Source organism: Mangifera indica, chromosome 6 (assembly GCF_011075055.1).
Source record: "Mangifera indica cultivar Alphonso chromosome 6, CATAS_Mindica_2.1, whole genome shotgun sequence".
Classification (NCBI taxonomy): domain Eukaryota; kingdom Viridiplantae; phylum Streptophyta; class Magnoliopsida; order Sapindales; family Anacardiaceae; genus Mangifera; species Mangifera indica.
In genome coordinates, this window is record NC_058142.1 from 2,566,739 (window position 1) to 2,586,354 (window position 19,616).

General features: G+C 33.8%; 5 protein-coding genes and 1 pseudogene across 15 annotated transcripts; 3 read left to right on the top strand and 3 right to left on the bottom strand.

Moving 5' to 3' along the window:
* Positions 1 to 255: 255 nt before the first annotated feature.
* LOC123218017 (WUSCHEL-related homeobox 9-like) lies at positions 256 to 2,508 on the top strand. The gene is made up of 4 exons (XM_044639170.1): positions 256 to 523; positions 649 to 1,413; positions 1,840 to 2,063; positions 2,154 to 2,508. The coding sequence occupies exons 1-4, from the start codon at positions 391 to 393 to the stop codon at positions 2,157 to 2,159; spliced, it is 1,128 nt and encodes a 375-aa protein (XP_044495105.1). The 5' UTR covers positions 256 to 390; the 3' UTR covers positions 2,160 to 2,508.
* Positions 2,509 to 4,239: 1,731 nt separating this feature from the next.
* On the top strand, positions 4,240 to 5,683 carry LOC123218018 (ras-related protein RABA1f-like). The gene is made up of 2 exons (XM_044639171.1): positions 4,240 to 4,461; positions 4,933 to 5,683. The coding sequence occupies exons 1-2, from the start codon at positions 4,241 to 4,243 to the stop codon at positions 5,363 to 5,365; spliced, it is 654 nt and encodes a 217-aa protein (XP_044495106.1). The 5' UTR covers position 4,240; the 3' UTR covers positions 5,366 to 5,683.
* A 105-nt stretch (positions 5,684 to 5,788) lies between these two features.
* Positions 5,789 to 7,510, bottom strand: LOC123218019. 10 transcript variants are annotated; one of them, XR_006502617.1, is made up of 4 exons: positions 7,326 to 7,464; positions 6,594 to 7,064; positions 6,231 to 6,317; positions 5,789 to 6,086 (listed from the first exon to the last, which is right to left on the bottom strand). XR_006502617.1 is itself a non-coding variant. In XM_044639177.1 (3 exons), the coding sequence occupies exon 2, from the start codon at positions 6,963 to 6,965 to the stop codon at positions 6,624 to 6,626; it is 342 nt and encodes a 113-aa protein (XP_044495112.1). In that variant the 5' UTR covers positions 6,966 to 7,064; positions 7,326 to 7,464; the 3' UTR covers positions 5,789 to 6,086; positions 6,594 to 6,623. The 10 variants fall into 10 exon arrangements, 5 of the variants coding, with proteins under 5 accessions (XP_044495112.1, XP_044495108.1, XP_044495110.1 ...); XR_006502614.1 differs by having other exon boundaries at positions 6,209 to 6,317; XR_006502615.1 differs by having other exon boundaries at positions 6,209 to 6,331.
* LOC123218880 lies at positions 7,299 to 11,743 on the bottom strand. The gene is made up of 3 exons (XM_044640535.1): positions 10,328 to 11,743; positions 9,512 to 9,615; positions 7,299 to 8,789 (listed from the first exon to the last, which is right to left on the bottom strand). The coding sequence occupies exons 1-3, from the start codon at positions 11,709 to 11,711 to the stop codon at positions 7,368 to 7,370; spliced, it is 2,910 nt and encodes a 969-aa protein (XP_044496470.1). The 5' UTR covers positions 11,712 to 11,743; the 3' UTR covers positions 7,299 to 7,367.
* A 3,648-nt stretch (positions 11,744 to 15,391) lies between these two features.
* Positions 15,392 to 17,458, bottom strand: LOC123218882 (annotated as a pseudogene).
* Positions 17,224 to 19,017, top strand: LOC123218020 (transcription elongation factor 1 homolog). 2 transcript variants are annotated; one of them, XM_044639178.1, is made up of 5 exons: positions 17,224 to 17,377; positions 18,046 to 18,185; positions 18,363 to 18,433; positions 18,645 to 18,666; positions 18,751 to 19,017. In XM_044639178.1, exons 2-5 carry the CDS (start codon positions 18,073 to 18,075, stop codon positions 18,809 to 18,811), a joined length of 267 nt encoding a protein of 88 aa, XP_044495113.1. In that variant the 5' UTR covers positions 17,224 to 17,377; positions 18,046 to 18,072; the 3' UTR covers positions 18,812 to 19,017. The 2 variants fall into 2 exon arrangements, with proteins under 2 accessions (XP_044495113.1, XP_044495114.1); XM_044639179.1 differs by having other exon boundaries at positions 17,315 to 17,377; positions 18,060 to 18,185.
* Positions 19,018 to 19,616: the final 599 nt, after the last annotated feature.

Genomic DNA, 19,616 nt, shown 5'->3' on the forward strand with positions numbered 1-19,616 from the left:
GCCAAAGTAATTCAGTTTTAATGTAAAACTGTAAGGAAGGGATGGGAGAGTACTTTCCTTCTTCCCTTTTTATTTATTTCGGTTTCCCTGTTTATAGTTCGACAGGCGATTCCTGTTGTATATATATTTATTAAGTTTGCCTCTTCTTTTATTTTATATAAATCATTTAATTTTATTTTCATAGGAAGGTGGGAAGTACTGGTAGTTTATTAATTAAATGGTAACGTACACAGGGGTAGGTAAAGGCTATAAGAAGAGATGATATGTCTGAATAAAGGATTCAGTATCAGAAACTAGAGCAACAGAAGGGCTCCTTAATTTGTTTGGTTATTACTTTTGATATTCACCTTGTATTTGTGGCTTCTATCATCATCGATCACCATCATCATCATGGCTTCATCAAACAGAAACTGGCCTAGTATGTTCAAGTCCAAGCCCTGCAACAGTCACCCTCGCCAATGGCAGCATGACATCAACCCAAATCTCATCTCAAATGACTGCCACCGACCACCTTACACTACAGGTAATGACACACTATTGTAAGTATTACTGTAAACATCATTTGAGCTCTTTTCTAACCATTCAAACTTGTAAATTGTGTCTACTAATAATTGGTTATAATTCATCATTTAAATTTCTTTTGAACAGTTCCTGGTTGTGAAGAACGTAGCCCAGAGCCAAAGCCAAGATGGAACCCGAAACCTGAGCAGATCCGCATACTCGAAGCGATCTTCAACTCTGGCATGGTTAATCCTCCAAGGGACGAGATAAGGAGAATCAGAGCTCAATTACAAGAGTATGGGCAAGTCGGCGATGCCAATGTCTTTTACTGGTTCCAAAACAGAAAGTCAAGAAGCAAACACAAACTTCGCCACCTCCCAAACTCAAAACAATCCCAACAAACCAATCAAAATCCTCAAATCACCTCAGTTGCCTCTAACATTGTAGCTCCTTCTTCTTCATCGTCTTCCAATGAGAAATCCTCTCCAAAAGGGTCTAGTAAGACTCTCTCTTTGAGTTCCCCAACTGGTGTCGATGTGTCCAGTACTTCTCCATCTGGATCAGTGAACCGGACCTATTTTCAAGCCCATAACGAGCTCATGACCGAACCCTTTTTCTTTCCAATCCAACAGACTGTTGGAGAAACAAGTTTAACACAAGGGTTTGGCTTCCCTGAGCATTCAAATGCGGTTCAGATTCATCATCCACAACTTGGGCCTTCCACTAGTCTTTTGCTTAGTGAAATAATGAACCATGGAGCTACAAAGAAAGAGCAAGAAGAGGCATTGAAGATCCAGCCACAGCTCAATCACTCTATGACCACTCTTCCTAGTACTCTAAGTATTGCTCCCTCTCCTCTTCCTAACACCACCGCTACTTCTACTATCCCATCTACCATCAACCAAATTCAAGGTACAAGCTTTTTCCTTCTTTTCTTTTTAATTTTCTTTAAACTCAAACTTCTTAATTTTCACATTTTATCACATCCATAGCCCCGATGTATGAAATAACGAGTTAAAAATGTTACAAAGTAAAAGCCGCATGATGTAATATGATTGACTTTGCATTTTACGTAATCTACCACGAGCATTATACCCGTCGAGTAGGGTCGCTAAGAATTAATAGACGTGATTGATGCTGATGTATCAAATTTTTCTGTTGGAGAGGACCGATATATAAAATTGTCATATACGGAACATAATGAAGGAGAGATTGACTTTATAGGCCCAAAATATTCTTCGATCAGTGTCTAGATGGACGTGTGCATGGATTGACTATTGCCTTGCTGTTGTAAACGATTTCAATACCCAATATAGAGATATTATTCGGTGTTGGCAGGTCTTGAAGAATCAGCTGGTCCAGTGGCCCCAGCCGGTGCTGCAACGCCAAGGTCAACGGTGTTCATCAACGATGTGGCTTTTGAGGTGGCCATGGGACCCTTCAATGTCCGTGCGGCTTTTGGTGAAGACGCTGTCTTGGTTAACTCCTCCGGTCAGCCTGTTCTCACCAACGAGTGGGGTGTCACACTCCAGTCCCTTCACCATGGCGCATTTTACTATCTGGTCCACAACTTAAGCCCTACTCTAATTTGTATATTTATACAGCTTCGATTTTGTAAATTCTTAGTCATGATTGATTTTTCTTGGTTTCAGATTTAGAAGTGTGGAAGCGGAAGATAACTGGGTCCTGTGCTTAGTGTCTCAGTTACATGATCTTCTCTCTCTCTCTCTCTCTCTCTCTCTCTCTCATCTTTAGGGTTTCCTTAAGACGTACAGGCTTTCAGTTTAATGGCTCTATGATATGGGTATTTTGAAAAGTACTTTCAGACGAATGTAATTTCCTTTTCTTTTCAAAGCAAATATAATTGCTTCCATGTTAACGTTCTAGCACTTTTCTTATTCGCCATGGCAACAACATCTCGATAATGGATTTCACAATAATCCACAGATTTAAATGCACACATGTGGGTGATTGATGTAATGACTGTTTATGTGAATTCATATCCAACTGGGGTGATATCATTCTCATAAATTCTGCCTCTTCTTCAACCTTTGCTTATAACTGAAGTAAGCCAAGCCGGGTTTAAGCGTTTTTTTCTTTAACTTTTACTGGGAATTTAACTGAAGCAGTTGTCAGTTTTAAAGAGCTTGAATCATGCTCTATACTGTTATGGAAATTGCAACACTGAACTGCTGCAATTTCGCTCCTTGAGTACAGAGATTGTAAAGACTGAAGAGCGGTGGTTGTCTGGATCAAATTGGGTTGAGTGGTGAAAATTTTTTACGTGCAGACTGGTAAGAACAGTCTTAAAACTATACACTTGGATTTGACTAAGCGATTCAGATTTATCCATTCTGCAAAATTCCTCTCCATTGAACTTGCTCAATCCACCGCGTGCTACATGAACTGTCATAGTGACCTCTATCATAATTATCAGTATATAATATAATATAATATAAATAAAAAATAATATATATTATAATTAAGTGTATATTAATATATATTATTAATATAAATTGATATATTTTTTTAATAAAAATAATAATATAATAAAAAAATATATAAAAACTTTTAAAATTTTTATAGATATTTATAATATTTTTTAAAATAACATATTTTTTATTAATATATTATTATTTAATTTTTTGTAAATTATATTATATAATATAATATTTAATATATAATACATAAAATTAAATTTTTCATCCATAATACAAAATACTATTCAACAATCCTATCATATGTGTTAATCATGAAGGCGACGACTCCCATTAACACTATTGTTCTCTCTCTCTCTCTATCTATTTTCATGATTTACAGGTGTTTTGACATCCGAAGTGAGTAGGAAAGAACTTTTCATTGTTGAAGAAATGAAAAAAAAAAAAAAAAAAAAAGGATAATGTTCAGCCTTTTTTTTTTTCTTTTGTTGGATCAGCCATGGGCATGCAAATAGTGAGTCTCATAATTTAATATTACCAAGACGACATAACAGGTACCGTGGAAGATGATGGGATTATCATTTTTATTTTTAATATTAAAATATTATTAATATAATCTTAATTTTATTATAAATATATTTTTATTTATTAAATTAATTTTTAATTAAAAAATTAACATAGAGAATATATATACATATACATTAACAATAAAATAACAATGTGAAAATCATATTAATTTAACTAAATACAAAATCAATATATACTCAATAATCTTTTAAAGACATTTAGATAATACAATATATTAATATTTTTTATTATTATTATTAAAGAAACACAATTATTTATACCAGTAATCTTTTTAATGATTTATTTTTATAATATTTTTTTATTTTCCTTATGAATCTATGATCAATAATGTCATTCTTACAAGTTTAATTAGTAAGCCATTATTTTTCCATTTCAACACAATTGTTTATTTTCTTCTTGGCTCGAATAAATTGCGCATCTCATGCAACAATAACAATCGAACTTTCCAACATAAATCTTTAGAAAACTCCTAATTTCTAATTATTAATCAATTTTAAAATTAACCAAAACAGAAAATATGTAAATTTGGTTAACCAACAACCCATCTCCTGTTCTGTCACAACAAACTTTATTCAACGAAGAATGTTGCCACCTTGGACATTAATAACATTACCAAAAATACATCACAAAGAAAATCTCCAACAGACATCCATTTGTGGAACCATAATCATAAAAATCTCTCATATTTTTTTTGTTTATTCTGAAAGCATAGAATGGGTGCCTATAGAACTGATGAGGATTACGATTATTTGTTCAAAGTGGTTCTGATTGGGGACTCTGGCGTGGGCAAATCCAACCTTATGACCAGGTTCACCCGCAACGAGTTTAGTATTGAAACAAAGTCCACCATTGGGGTCGAGTTTGCAACTCGTAGCATTCGTTGTGATGATAAGATCGTTAAGGCCCAGATATGGGACACTGCTGGCCAAGAAAGGTTTTCTTTTTATTTGTTTTTAGATCTGGGATTTTTTTACTTTTTGACTTTTATATGTTTTTGTTTAATGGATCTATTGGCTTCATTCTTTTATGGAAGATCATAGAGGAAATGGCTTTTCTGTGCCCTGATAATTATGTTGATATCACATTAGTTGTGGAGAATGTTTGCTTCCCTTGATTGTTTGATTGCTGTCGTTCCTGAGTATGCAAATTCATCAGGGGTTTAAATTAGATTCTTCAGTTCTTGAACAGGTCTTTTTTCATGCAGAGATTGGCCACATTTTTGCTGTTTTAGGCTTTAAATTTTATATCTTTGTTGAACAGGTTGACACACCCCTGCCTTTTGGCATATCTGGATGCCCGTTCTGTTTCAATGTTTTGAAAATATTATGATAAGTTTTTAATCTTCTGGCTCTTTGGATTATACTGCTGAAAATGTTCACTTGGTTTTTTCTTTCAATGCAAAAAGATATCGTGCAATCACAAGCGCATATTATCGAGGGGCTGCTGGTGCTTTGCTGGTCTATGATGGCACGCGCCATGTTACATTTGAAAATGTGGAACGATGGCTGAAGGAGCTCCGACATCACACAGATTCCAATATTGTGATCATGCTTATTGGTAACAAGGCAGACCTGCGACACCTCTGGGCAGTTTCTACTGATGATGCCACCTCTTTCGCAGAACGAGAGAACATCTTCTTCATGGAAACATCTGCCCTGGAGTCCATTAATGTTGAGAAAGCCTTCACAGAAGTTCTGACCCAGATTTATCGCGTTGTCAGCAAGAACACTCTTGAGGCTGGAGAGGAGTCAGCTGTTTTGCCCAAAGGACAGACAATCAATGTTGACAATAAAGATGATGTATCTGCCGTGAAGAAAGCTGGATGTTGCTCTGCTTAAATATGGAGAAAAAGGTTTGAAGATGCTTGTTCATATCTTAGCAAAATATTAACAGGTTGAACTTGTGACATAGATAGTAGCCTGGGCTTATCTATATAAACAAATGATTTAGAATCTTAAAGAATTTTTGAAGTTTTGCTTTATGTTCTATGACTCTGAATTCTTCCTACTTTTATTGTCTTCTTTTCTTTATTGTACCAACTCAGAGGCGAGGCAGTTTACATTTCCAGTTGTGAATTTTGTCAATATTTTTACTCCTGTTGGATACAATTGTCTCAAGGGAGATCAATAGTAAAGTGCAATAACATCTGGAAGGGGTCAGATTTACTTTGTCGTTTTTATTTCTTGTCTTCATGATCTTCTTTTCATTGCTCAAACTTGAATCATTTTATGAAAACAAACTCAATCCTTAACCATTCCCAATTCTCAAATGTCAACAACTGATGCATTCATTAACCTTATTAATGATACCCTTCGCTTTACAATCTCAATCACTTTCATTACTATGATTGAATGTAAATGAATCTGTCTTATGGATCCAATGTAAAAAATCTTACTTTCACTTTAAAGATTTAAAAAATAATCATCCTGGAACCATTTTGGACGGAGATTTCAATTTTATTTCTCAATCTCTAATGATGTTCTTCTCTCTAGTCATCCCATTTGCTGCAAGATTTTGACCATGCATCTTTCACCATGTAGAATACCTCAGCAAACTTCCCTGAACCAAAGAAATATTCACAATAAAAAAAATGGCTCAGCCATTACCATTCTTTGAGAACAAACTAAACAGAGGATAACAAACACTACATTTTCCACCAAAAGAAAAGAAAAACAAATTACTTGACAACTGTTATGATATTACATTTCTGGAACACTGTGCACCAAAAGCAGCTGAAATGTCGGTAGTCAGACTCAGGAAGTAAAGCTGTATCTTCTCGTCGGTGGCAGCCTGAAATGCAAATACTAGAATCACAGAAATCACAGATATTTATAGGTTAATTTTCATCCTTTAAAAATGATTATCAGAATGATAATCTACCATACAGCAGGAAATGATGGGACAAAAGTAATTAGCACCAAAGTTTCCAGTACCATAAATTGATGGGTCAGTGAGTAATATTACTTAATAATTCATACAATCAAATTTACAAAACCTGAACTACTGCAAATAAATTCCAGAAGTTCAATCAACATAAAACCCTAACAATTGAGGAATTCAACTTACCCACATCGAAGAATCGTGAATGAGGCAAGCTCACTTTGAATTATCAGGTTCATCGGAAGGAGCATGCGAATCATCACTTTTGAAAGAGGGGAGAGGATTGGAGCCCTTTATAATCCAACCAAGAGCATAGAATGACAAACCCGCGAAAATTGCCGTGCCCCAAGCGTGAGAGTACCATCTACTGTACTGCTTGATAGCGAACCTCCATTGCTCTCGAAGGATCGCCGGGTCGGGGTTTGATGTTTCCGCTGGGTTCGGGTACCGAATCTTTTGACCCGAATAGCTGGTGTTGCCGTTGCTGGTTTCGGAGGATAGTTTAGATGAAGGAGGAGGAAGGTTTTGAGAGGTTTGGCGATTTTGCTGATCGGTCATGGTGGGCTAAGCTCTGTACAAAAAAGATGTTGCTTTTCCATTAACATATTTGTTCTCGTTTGCCATCTGTCAGTTTGTAGACATCTGCCCCACAATAAACTAATTTAATAAAAAAAATATTTATTAATATTATGTGAAATATTAATTAAATTTTTTAAATAAAAAATTAATTTACTGTTATATCCTCCTACTAATATTATTAATATATATTTATAATATATAATTTAAATAAATAAATAATTTACAATTATATAATTAGATATTATTTTATTTTTATCCAAACCATATAATTATACAATCATTTATTTATATATATATATATATATATTATGCTTGCCCAAAGTTCACCAAATTACGTACCATCAAGATGAATTTTAGTACAAGCCGTGCAATTTAAGAGCATTACTCGGACTTTTTAGAGCCTTCATTGTACAAGGCATGCAACTCCTGAACAAAGACATCAATGTAAGATTTCTCTAGTTCTTCACTTGATAAAAACTCCCTCCATTTAGCATGATTTTCCCTAATCTCTTTCCCTACTTCGCTGTCATCATCCATTGCAGCTTTCACAGCCTTGCACACATCTTCCCTTGTAAACAACCCATCTTCTTCTGTTTTCTCTATCTCGATTCCAACTTTAAGATCTCCACTCATCAGCCTTGCAATCATAAACTGACCTCCTTCATTTGGAACCAAAACTAATTGGCACTCGCTCACCAGTCCCTCTGAAAAAGAACCTGACCCACAGTGGGTCACAAAACAACCCACACAAGGATGCTTCAAAATCAGTTGTTGCTGAATCCAACCTCCATGAATATATCCCCTTCCTTTTACTCTTTCTTCAAACCCGGGAGGCAATGCCGATTCTATTGTATCGTGTCCCAGTGGTGGTTTTAGAGCGGCGAGAAAGGGTAAACCAGTGAGCTCAAAACCTAAAACCAGTTCTTGAAACTGGGTTTTTTCCATGATACACTCGCTCCCAAATACACAGAATATCAAACTTTTTTCTTTGAAACCAGCCAACAATGTTTCCCATTGTTTTCCTAGAGTTCTAGTGGGAGGTTCTGGCACTACAGGCCCTGCCAAAAGAACTGGCTTTTTGAACTGGGTTGCAATATAATCACAATAAGCCCCTTCAATTTCCCTGCATGTTGTGAAAGCAATTGCATCACACTCATTCAAAGATGCTGATACTAGTTCTGAAAATGGCAAGCCACCAAAGTCTTTAATATAGAAAGAAAGTAGTCGTCGAGCTTCATGGGCATGTAACTTGATCTTTGAAAGTGGAAAATCTTGCGGAGGGTGCAATCTATCAGCTTCTGTCAGAATCTTCTGACAAAGATTTCTTTTTGAGCTTAATAACAGATGACTAACAGAAGCAGGATTAACAATCCAAAAATTTAGGGATTTGATGCCGAGCTTTTGTGTCAATACTGGCACCCAGTAAGCGAAATCAAAGAACACGAGTTGGGGTTTAAGTTCGGAAAGAATAACTTCGATGGCAGGCCGAGTCAGATCCATGGCTGCCATGAGGAGGGGCCGCAACGGAGGAGGAACATCATTGGTTGTTTCAGCTCCAGGAGGAAGGCCATCAACGGAAGGAACAGTGATTGGAATGCAGTGAATAAGGTGTTTGTGATGATTGAAAGGTTGAAGCCTGGGAAGTGTGTTTGCTGGTAAAAGCAATGAGATTTTATGGCCTCTCGCTGCAAGTTTGTTGGCCATTTCAAAGTATGGGATAAAATGACCCATGGCGAACCATGGATACATAGCTATGTGATAAGTAGACATTGCTATTTCTTCACCAGTTGCAGGTTCTAAATTCTAAGATCTGGACGGTTGTTATAGGTTTATTTCCTACGGACATTTGGCCCCATGGGCACTTTTCCATCGTTAATGTCACTTTCACTTCTAAAAGATAAATGATCAACTCAATAATTTATCAATAGAACAATTATCTTCAATTGAAAAAAAAAATCAAAATAACTCTAATCCTCATAAATATTAAATTTATAATTGTACTTTTTTTAAATTGAAATAATTTATAGAATCATATAATCCATGCATAGAGATAGACCAATACAGAATTAACGTAATTTTAAAAATTAATTCAATTTAATTTAATTTAATTTAAATTCAAATTGAATTCAAAAAAAAAATTTAACTCATCTTTCAAAACAAACTAATCTTATGTTAGGAGGGATTCGCTTCAATTTAATTTGAATTTAAAATTAGAATTTAAAATTTATATTTATAATTTAAATTTATGATTTATTAATTTTATGATTCATAATTTTACATATTATTAAGTAAAACAATTTCAAAAGTATTTATTATTATTATTATTTTTTTGGAAATCCATGTGCCTATGAACCCTGTCATTTCATCGCCTTGTCAGCTTATCTTCAAGGAAGTGGCCGACCAAGAAAAACATGAGATATGATTAGTCATGTCATTCTCCATCAACAGGGATCTGAATTTGCGGTGCCGACACAAAATATGAATCTGAATTTACACACATAAATAGCTCAAGTAAGACTTATCACCTTTGTATGGCTCATTTTCGGGCTACGTTCAATGACAGCTGCAAGCAACAATCCAAGAACATCAATTATTTTTCCATCAGTTAAAGAACCACCTAAATTCCAGCCTAAATTATAAGCAAACAAATGAAAAACATGTTTCCATCAAACTATTCTTCATTTAAGTTGATTAAGTTTTGTTTCTTCTAATATGCTGGTTTACTTTTAATTCTTCCTTTAAGTTGATACAGTTTCATTTATTTCTCTTTTCTTGGGTATGATTTAGGATGCTTATTATCAGAAGAATTTTATATTTCTCCCATTTTATTTAGTATTAGCCATTATAAATAGTATGTATAAATTAAACACATATGATAAATTAAATATTTTATAGTAATAATATTGGTATGTAACTGAACAATTCGCATTGGTAATGTGCTATGTGTATGTATGAAATATGAAAAACTAAAATAGGACTGAAATGTAAACTATCAATAAAATATAGTAAGGAGAAAAAATTTTCTACAAACCCTTCCTTTTTATTTATAAATTCTCCTCAAATTACATACCATCAAAATGAATTCCCTCACCGCCTTTATTTGCGTTATGGGTGGGATATCCATTACTGTATTAAGCGCAGTTTTATTATAAATAATAGAGCAGTATTATTTGAGATAAATTTACATATAAATAATAATATGTTATTATGTGATTAAATATTATTTCATATTTAATATAAAAAATTTTAATTATATAATAACATATTAATATTTATGTTTAAATTTATATTTTTTATTTATGTATATAATTTTTATTGTAGCAGTGCATTTTATGAAAATTACTTGGACTCTTTGGAGCCTTCATTGCACAGGCCATGCAGCTCCTGAACAAAGAAATCAATGTAAGATTTCTCAAGTTCTTCCCTTGATAAAAACTCCCTCCATTTAGCATGATTTTCCCTGATCTCTTTGCCTACTTCACTGTCATCATCCATTGCAGCTTTCACAGCCTTGCATACATCATCCCTTGTAAACAACCCATCTTCATCTCCTTTCTCAATCTCGATTCCGACTTTAAGATCTCCACTCATCAGTCTTGCATTAATATATTGATCTCCAGTATTTGGAGCCAAGACTAATTGGCAGTCGCTCACCATTCCCTCTGTTAATGAACCTGACCCACAGTGGGTCACAAAACAACCCACAGAACGGTGCTTCAAAATCAGTTGTTGCTGAATCCACCCTCCATGAATATATCCCCTTCCTTTTACTCTTTCTTCAAACCCTTGAGGTAATGCAGATTCTATTGTACCGTGTCCCATTGGTGGTTTTAGAGCGGCCAGAAATGGTAAACCAGTGAGCTCAAAACCTAAGACCAATTCTTGAAACTGGGTCTTTTCCATGATACACTCGCTCCCAAATGCACAGAATATCAAACTTTTTGCTTTGAAACTAGCCAGCAATGTTTCCCATTGTTTTTCCAAAGTTAGAGTAGGAGGTTCTGGCACTACAGGCCCTGCCAAAAGAACTGGCTTTTTAAGCTGGATTGCAGTATAATCACAATAAGCCCCTTCCATTTCCCTGCAAGCTTTGAAACCAACTGCATCACACTCATTAAAAGATGTTAATATTCGTTCTGCGAATGATAAGCCACCATAGTCTTGCATGGTTATAGCTGCTAGTTGTTGAGCTTCATGGATATGTAACTTGATCTTTGAAGGAGGAAAACCTTGCGGAGGGTGCAATAAATCAGCTTCTGTCAAAACCTTCTGACAAAGTTTTCTTTCCGGGCTTAACAGATAACTGATTGTGGCAGAACTAACAATGCAAAAATTTATGGATTTGATGCCTAGCTTTTGCGTCAATTCTGGCACCCAGTGGGCGTAATCGAAGAACAGTAGTCGGGGTTTAAGGTGAGAAAGAATAGCTTCGATGGCAGGCCTAGTCAGATCCATGGCTGACATGAGAAGCGGTTGCAATGGAGAAGGAATATCATTGGTTGTTTCAGCTCCAGGAGGAAGGCCATTGACGGAAGGAACAGTGATTGGAATGCAGTGAATAAGGAGTTTGTGATGATTGAAAGGTTGAAGCTTAAGAAGTGTTTTTGCTGGTAATAGGAAGGAGATTTTATGGCCTCTCTCAGCAAGTTTGTTGGCCATATGAAAAAATGCGGTAAGATGACCCATGGCGAACCATGGATACATAGCTATGTGATAAGTCGACATTGCTAGCGCTTCACCAGTTGCAAGTTCTAAATTTTAATATCTGCAGGTATGTAAACGGCTTATTTCCCACCAACTCTCTTAATGGCAGAAAATTATTTCCCACCAAGTGTATTAATGGCAGAAAATTATTTCCCACCTACTTTTCCCACAATGGTACTTCCTCGTGGTTTTCAAACAGACACTTCTTGATTTCAAAAAACTGACTTAATTTGATTAGTTTAATTCAAATTTATTTAATTTAAATTTATATTAAGTTTGAGTTAAGAGAATTAACTCATTTTTGAAACTAAACTAAATTTGAATTAAAAGTTTGTTTAACTCAATTTGATTTGATTTTAATTTGAGTTTATAATTCAAATCTATAACTTAATTTCATAAACTAAATAATGTCATTTTACTCATTATTATTGGTAAAACAAAGTCATTTCGTCTAAAGAGCTTCTTGGGTGAAATCCATGTACCTATAAACGCTGTTATCATCGCATTATCAGCTAATCTTCAGGGAACACTGAATTGGCCAAACAAGATAAAACATGAGATATAATTAGTCACAACATTCACCATCAACAGGAATCTGAATTGACTGAGCCAACACACAACATGGATCTGAATTTACAGACATTAATAGCTGCAAGCAACAAGCCAAGAAAATCAACACATTTGCTTGCCAGCACCTTATGACACAGAAGAACCAACAGATTTAGAAGCCAACAATAATAATCTTAGCAGGTGAAAGCTTTTTCCCACCATATAGCTCTTGTGCCAAGGGATTGGCGGACCAATGATTTACACCCACTTGACTTGTTGGTTGGAACCCAATTATTTTTCCATCAGTTGAAAGAACGACCTAAATTTCAACCAAATCAAATGCAAACAAATGAAAAACAAGAGAGCTTTACCAAAATACAAGAATGATAAGCAACCAGAGGGATGCTAGCACCAAAATGATTTTCATTTTTATTGTGGGACCTAGGTATTCCAACAAATATCAAACAAACAGAAAACTAACAGTAGGACACTCCTACTAAATCATCCACTATGGTACACTCCTAATCTTGCAGTATGGTTGTTGACAATACTTTAGCCTGAATGGAGAAAATCATTAAGTTACTCACTTCATTCCATTGTTCCAAAGAACACTATCCATACAATAAAGGTTAAAAGGGAACTCCTTTTACTATTGCCAAGAACATTTATTTGATGCTACATAATGGAAATAACCATGTTTAACCAAATGACTAGATTTACTTCATTCGAGAAGATCTTTAAAATAATGAAACGGAGAAACAGGGCTAGTATATAACTGATCATACATAAAAATGTACAACTTAGTGCATAATGAGGCTTTGGCTTTAGAGCTGAAACTTTAAAAGGATGGCTGAGTGCTTTTTAGAATTTAGATCCAGGGAACACAGAAAATAATGATACTAGGATTAGCTCAGATTCAGCTTGACCTCGCTGAACAATTCAAATTAAGGGAAGGCATGGATTAAACTAGTAAAGACACCGCTACTATAACTAACCGTAGGGGAAATTACACGACATTTGAAGACATTGTATCAAAAGAGTAAATCCATATTTGAGCTTCTTTTATTTTTATTTCTTCTTGTCACATGGGCATATGTGCTAAAAAGAAGACAGAAAATTGCAAAGGAAAAACAAAAACTGATTCAAGTAAATTTACCTGATAACTAGCAATATCCCATGCAGATGATTTCATGTCTGCCTCAACTTTCTCTAAGAAGCAGAATCAATTGAATTCCACCCATTACTGGAATCATCTTTATGAGTTAATTTCAAGTAATTCGGCATTTCCCCAATCCAAGCACCAATACTCTTTTCAGTCATTATGTCACCAGGCCAATCAAAAGCATCCTTAATCCTTTTGACAACCCAAACAAAAAACTCTTCCAACCATCCACATCAAATCCAAAATTTAAGCTTCTTTTTAGAGATGAAACTAGTAAAAATGCAAAAAAATTAAATATACCACTTAAAATTTAAGAACTTCTAGGAATCGTGATTAACAGCCTCTATGTTGTCAGGGATATTCACAACTATAACTAAGCTCCAGGTTAGTATCAAGGTGTTCCCAAAAGACCTTTCCACCTTTCCTTTCAAAATGAAAAAAGAAAGAAGCATTAGAAATTCCATTTTATGCACTTGCCAGAATTTTCTGTGCATTGCTGGTCTCAGTTGTTCCAGGATGTTATCTGGTCAGTCCAAATGGGTGGGGACCTAGCATGCCTTGCAGTTAAAGGCTAATATGAGTTCTTTATTGTTAAGTCCTTTAAAAAAGTGAGAGTATTTCTTGGACAAACTTGTATGTTAAATTACTGCTTGTATAGTGGCAATCTGACACACTGAAAATCCTTTACATGAAGTCCTTTAAAAACTTGTATTTTTTGTACCATTGTACACAAAAAAATAAAAGCATAAAATCCTTCACATAGAGGCTAATGCTAAATTAAATAGGGAAAATATATTATGTAATTTTCTTATAATAAGGGACCTAAATTTTAACTAAGGAAACTTAATCAACATAAAAGAAGCAATAATTTGACTGGAAATTTCCTAAACTGATTTGATCTAGATTACCCATCACTTTAAGAAAAGTAGTACTATAAAAATATAAAAATCTAACTTTCTGAATAATGACATTAAAATAGCAAAAGGCACCATGTTCAAGACACTTTCCATCAATCCAAATTTCTATGTCTTGTCAACTTTTAGTTAAAAAATCACAAATCATTTCGGGAGCAATTGTCTGTTCAATGATACATTGGCATTAGCCAGTTAGCACATGACATTAAACATTCAATTTTAAGCATTAAATGAAGAGATAAAATATAAAAAATGGATCCAATTTAATTACCTTTTTTACAGGACAAGTTATTATAATTTACAACTGCACCACTTGATAGCTGCTTACTTGGCAGTAATGATTTTAAAAGGAGACAGATGGCCGAGCTAGTGGTCTCACCAGTTCATTGTTTAATTAAAAACTGGTTAATTCAATTTATTATTAAATTATGATAATTTTTTTTAATAATATTATATTAATCAATAAATTTTATTTAAAAAATTGTAAAAAATAAAATTAATTAGGATACTCAAACTTATAGTTATTAGAATATATCATTTTTAAAAAATGATAATTATTTACTTAATTTTAATAAAATAATTAGATGAAAAAAATATTTTTATCTCATAATACAAAAAAAATATTTCTATCTCATGATACAAAAAATAATAATAATTTTGTAAATTATTATCTATAAAAGACATTTTAATAGATATAAGATTTTTTTTCTTTTTTGATTTTATTTTTGAGCTTATATTTTCTTTATAAACCTTTAAAAATTTATCTAGTCTAATCTAAAATAATCGAATTATTCAAAAATATCCTAAATTTTGGTCAAACTCAATTCTACTGTTTTCAACGGGTTTGACTGAATTAACAAATAAACCATTTTTTAATATTAACCGGATTAGACTTGAAGCTGATTCCAGATTGAACTGGCTGGTCCTATTCGGTTTTCAAAACAGTGCTTGGCAATGAGAAAATATCTTCACAATACACGTCTAACAAATTAGCCAATCCAACCTACAAATATGGTAAACCAACTTATAATAGAGGAAAAATAAATTTAAAAAGATAAAAGAAAAAAATATGATACTTCAAATAACACAGCATGATAAATAATCTTCATAATTGCACGACAGTGATATGGCTTTATTGTACTCAGAATTACAGATTTTATTCCATAGGATCTGTTTTGGTGTGGATAAAGGAAAGATAAGATACCATTTGGGAGTGGGTCAAAAGAACTTCCCAACTATTGTCAGCAGAATTTCTCCAACCATCAAACTTTACATGCTTACATCTACTAGCATCTATTTGAAGCCTGTAAACAGGTACATACTCACTTGTCCAAGCACCAAAATCCAGCCCACCGATCTTTTCCAACATAGAGTCAGCTGACGGTGACCACCAACTGTGCTTTGGCCTCACTTTGACAGGGTTAATATTTTTCTTCGTTGAATTAAAAGTTTCTAGCAGACTCTTGGCATTTTCAATTATCTCATCTTCATATAATTTATACATAACAATGGAGAATCTTTTGATACAATCTTTTCCCTAAACCAATGAAAGAAATTTCTCAAAGTTATACCTAATAAAACATTTAAGAAATGTTTTTCAGTACTCTGAAGGCAGAAATGCAAACAACTTCAGCAAGCATTGAGATAACCCATTCATCTGAAGAGTCCAGAAAAAATGAAGCAGGAACCTGCAGATACCAAATGAATCAGAAAACTGAGCCTATCAGTATCAAATTGTACCAGCATAACAGAGATACTAATATGGTATCACAACATAGTAATGCAGATGTTACAATGAAAAGCTTAAAGACAAGAAAAAGAGTATAACCTTTCTTGAGCTGTTAAGATTTTCCATGTTTCTGTCTGTGCCAAGACTGAACAAAACCAGTTCAAATTTGCAAAGTTGTTGTTGTATCACTACTTGTCTAAATGTCATAGCAAGTATGTTCTTAGAACTGGTGCCAGACAGAACAATTTAGAAAGAGCTTTTCTGAGTTTCTTAGCTTTCACTTCAACTTTCCTGGTTGACAAAAACTGCAAATTACGATTGAATTCAGAACTCCCATCCATAAACACAAACAAAAAATCGACAAAAACAAATAAAGGTCCTGAGAATCACATAAAGGTGCAACAAATTAAATCCGCAACTTTTTTACCTCTCGAGTCCACCAAAACTTACCATACTGATTCACTTGCGACACTCAAACGCTGATATATTTTTTTTCAAAGAAAGAATGAAAGAACAGTAAGCTCGTCATAACATAACAGTATTATACTTTTGTAAGAAAAGTCTAGAAAATATATCACAGGCTATATTTCGAAATTAATTTATATACACTTATCAATTATTAAAAACCTGAACACATTCAATTAAGGTCCAATGCTGACCAGTCGGGTGGAAACCGTGGAGGGTGGAGCGCTCATGTTCGGAGGCAGATTGACCTCCCTCGGCCGCAGCTGCGGTCAGAGCCTAATTGAAGCCAACAGCGCCGACAAGGCTGAGCCGAGCCAAGTCGTTTTCGTACATTCTGACACACGGAAGCGTTTTCCATCGGATTCCACCACTGCTTTTAAAACCTCCATTTCGGTGGATAGCGAGGCAGTAGTTTTCGGAGAAGTGCATGAGACGAAAGGAAAGCGATTCCTAGGTTTTTTAAAGGGCAATTTTGGGATATAAAAGGAGAGTGAAGGAGTGGAAGAAGAGAGTGAGTGAGTGAGTGAGTGAGTGAGCCATTGCGGTGGCTAAGCTAAGTGTTTGAGCGGCGCATGTTAGCAAAATAGAAATCTTATTGAGCTTATATTATCCATTATTAATTTTTGTATTAATAGAAGGAAGGTCAAGGCAAGGAAATTCCGAAATCAATATAAGTGTACAGCTAATAAAATCAAAACTGGCGGTAAGTAACGTATGAAAAAATTAAAAAGATGTGAAACGGCATCGTTTTCAAGGCCACCCTAAAAATTTCTCAAAACTATATATAGTGGACAGGCCATGGTTCTCATAAACCAACAACAACAAAGTTAGGGTTTCAGTTTTGCACGCTAATCGGAATCTCTCACAGGTCAGTTGATTTGTTTTTCTAAATTTTTGTTCGTTCTATTTGATGAACTCCATTTTCGTTGTTTTCCATAGCTTTGGTCATATTTGCCGATCTAAACCATTCGTTATGGAGTTTTTATCGAGAATCGAATTTTGTCGATCTTTTGGTGCGTCCCTTCTCTATGGTTATTTTTAAAGCTAAAAAAAAAAAAATCGATTTTGGTTTTCTCTTTAATTTATAGATACATTCTTTGCGTTTTATGAGAAATTTCAAAAAAAAAAATTAAGGCGAGATTTTGATATTAAATTACTTGTAATTTAGTGAAACCGAAATGTCAGTTTTAATTCGTTAGATAATTCAACGCGATTGACTTGATTTCTTGGAGTTTTGGTTCAACTGTAACTTTGTAACATTACCAAATATTATTTAAAAAAAGGCCAAGGAGACAAATTTATCGTGTATCAGGATGTTATTGTTTTGTCTAGTAGTTCCAAGCAAAGAAAGTTAGGAAATAAATTCTTTTTTTTTATTGTGTTAGATATATGGGAATGGGTAGTGTAGAAGGCACTGTCTTTGTTTTTATTGTTTGTAAATTTATTTTGTGGTTATTGTGAAACACCCAAAATTTTTTCCTTCGTATTGTGAAAATCTTTTTTGGTTGATTTATGTGTTGACTTGTTTTCATCCAGTAATTCTAATCTAGAAGGACTTGAGCTATGGGAAAGAGGAAGTCAAGGGCAAAGCCACCACCTAAGAAGCGGATGGACAAGCTTGATACTGTCTTCAGCTGTCCCTTCTGTAACCATGGCACCAGTGTTGAATGCCGCATGTAAGAGTTGATTCAATTTTTTTGAGTTTTTCTTTCTCTGTGTTATTTTTGAGTTTTTCTTTCCATATGGTAATGTGGTTTAACTAAGTGAAGATCCTATTAATGTAGATCAACTGATATGTTAGGGCTGTTGTTTTCAAATTTATATTCTGAGGTTCATTGCTTTCATGATTTTAGTGATATGAAGAACTTAATTGGTGAAGCTGTATGCTTGATATGCCAAGAGAGCTTCAGCACCACTATCACAGGTAATTAGAATATTTTGAACGATTTTGATCAAATTTTGAAGACAGTTCAAATTTCTGTGTTTTTTTTATTTAATCTTATAAAGTGGTTGAGGGGAAATAGATAGTGAAGCTCAAGAATAATTAATCTTATAATTTTCATGCTGTTTGACATGGGTTGTTAAATTATTGCTATGCTGATGGTTGATTGATTATTTTTCCTCTCTGATTGCAGCTTTAACTGAACCAATCGACATGTAAGTTAAAGTGATCTGGAATTGTCACTTTCGATAGTATATTCTCTCTTTTGCTTTTTGCTTACATGGTGTTTGTGATTGCAGATACAGTGAATGGATTGATGAATGTGAACGGGTGAACAACCTTGAAGATGATGGTGCTTAGTCTAGAAAACCTAATGGGTGTTGAATAGGTTTTCTTATATGTGTTAGTTGATTGTGCCACTCTTTGGTGTCTTGTTACAGTATGAGTTTCATATAGCAAACCGAAAAGTTGTGTGTAATTGAATGATTAGTAATGGAGCTTGGCGAATAATGGCTTCATGAATTTTAGAAGATGCAATATATATATGGCTTACATTATGATGCAAACTAAGACAATTATGCTGCCTTTTGTCTGTGTGGAGTCTCATTTATTTATTTTTTTTTTTTAAAAATTGGGGTAGGGGTTGGTATTTTTTCCTCTCTTAACAAATTTTACTAAATCAAGATGCTTTTAAGTCTTTGTTATTTAGCTCTTATTTGACAATTAGAGATGAAAGTAAAAAATGAAAATGTTTCCTTTTTATATAAAAACCAAGCACCCCTTCGTGTCTTGGCTCAGTTTCAACTTGAAGCCTACATGATCTAGTGAATTACTATAAGAGGTAGTTTGATTTAGGTAATATTTTATCATCAAAATAAAAAGATGATTTTAAAGATAGATTATTTAAAAAATTATTGAATATAAATTATTACTATGTTTAATAAATTTTTATAAGTATAAATAATTATTGTGTTTGGTTAAAGGTAATAAAAGAATATTAGTAAATTATTTTACTTAAATGCGTTTAAATATAATTATTTTTAAATATTTTTTACATTATTTGTCATATTAATTAAAAATAAATTTATTTTTATCTCTAAAAATTAATAAATAATAATATAATTATAATAAAATACATATTATTTTAATAATCTTTGAATACATA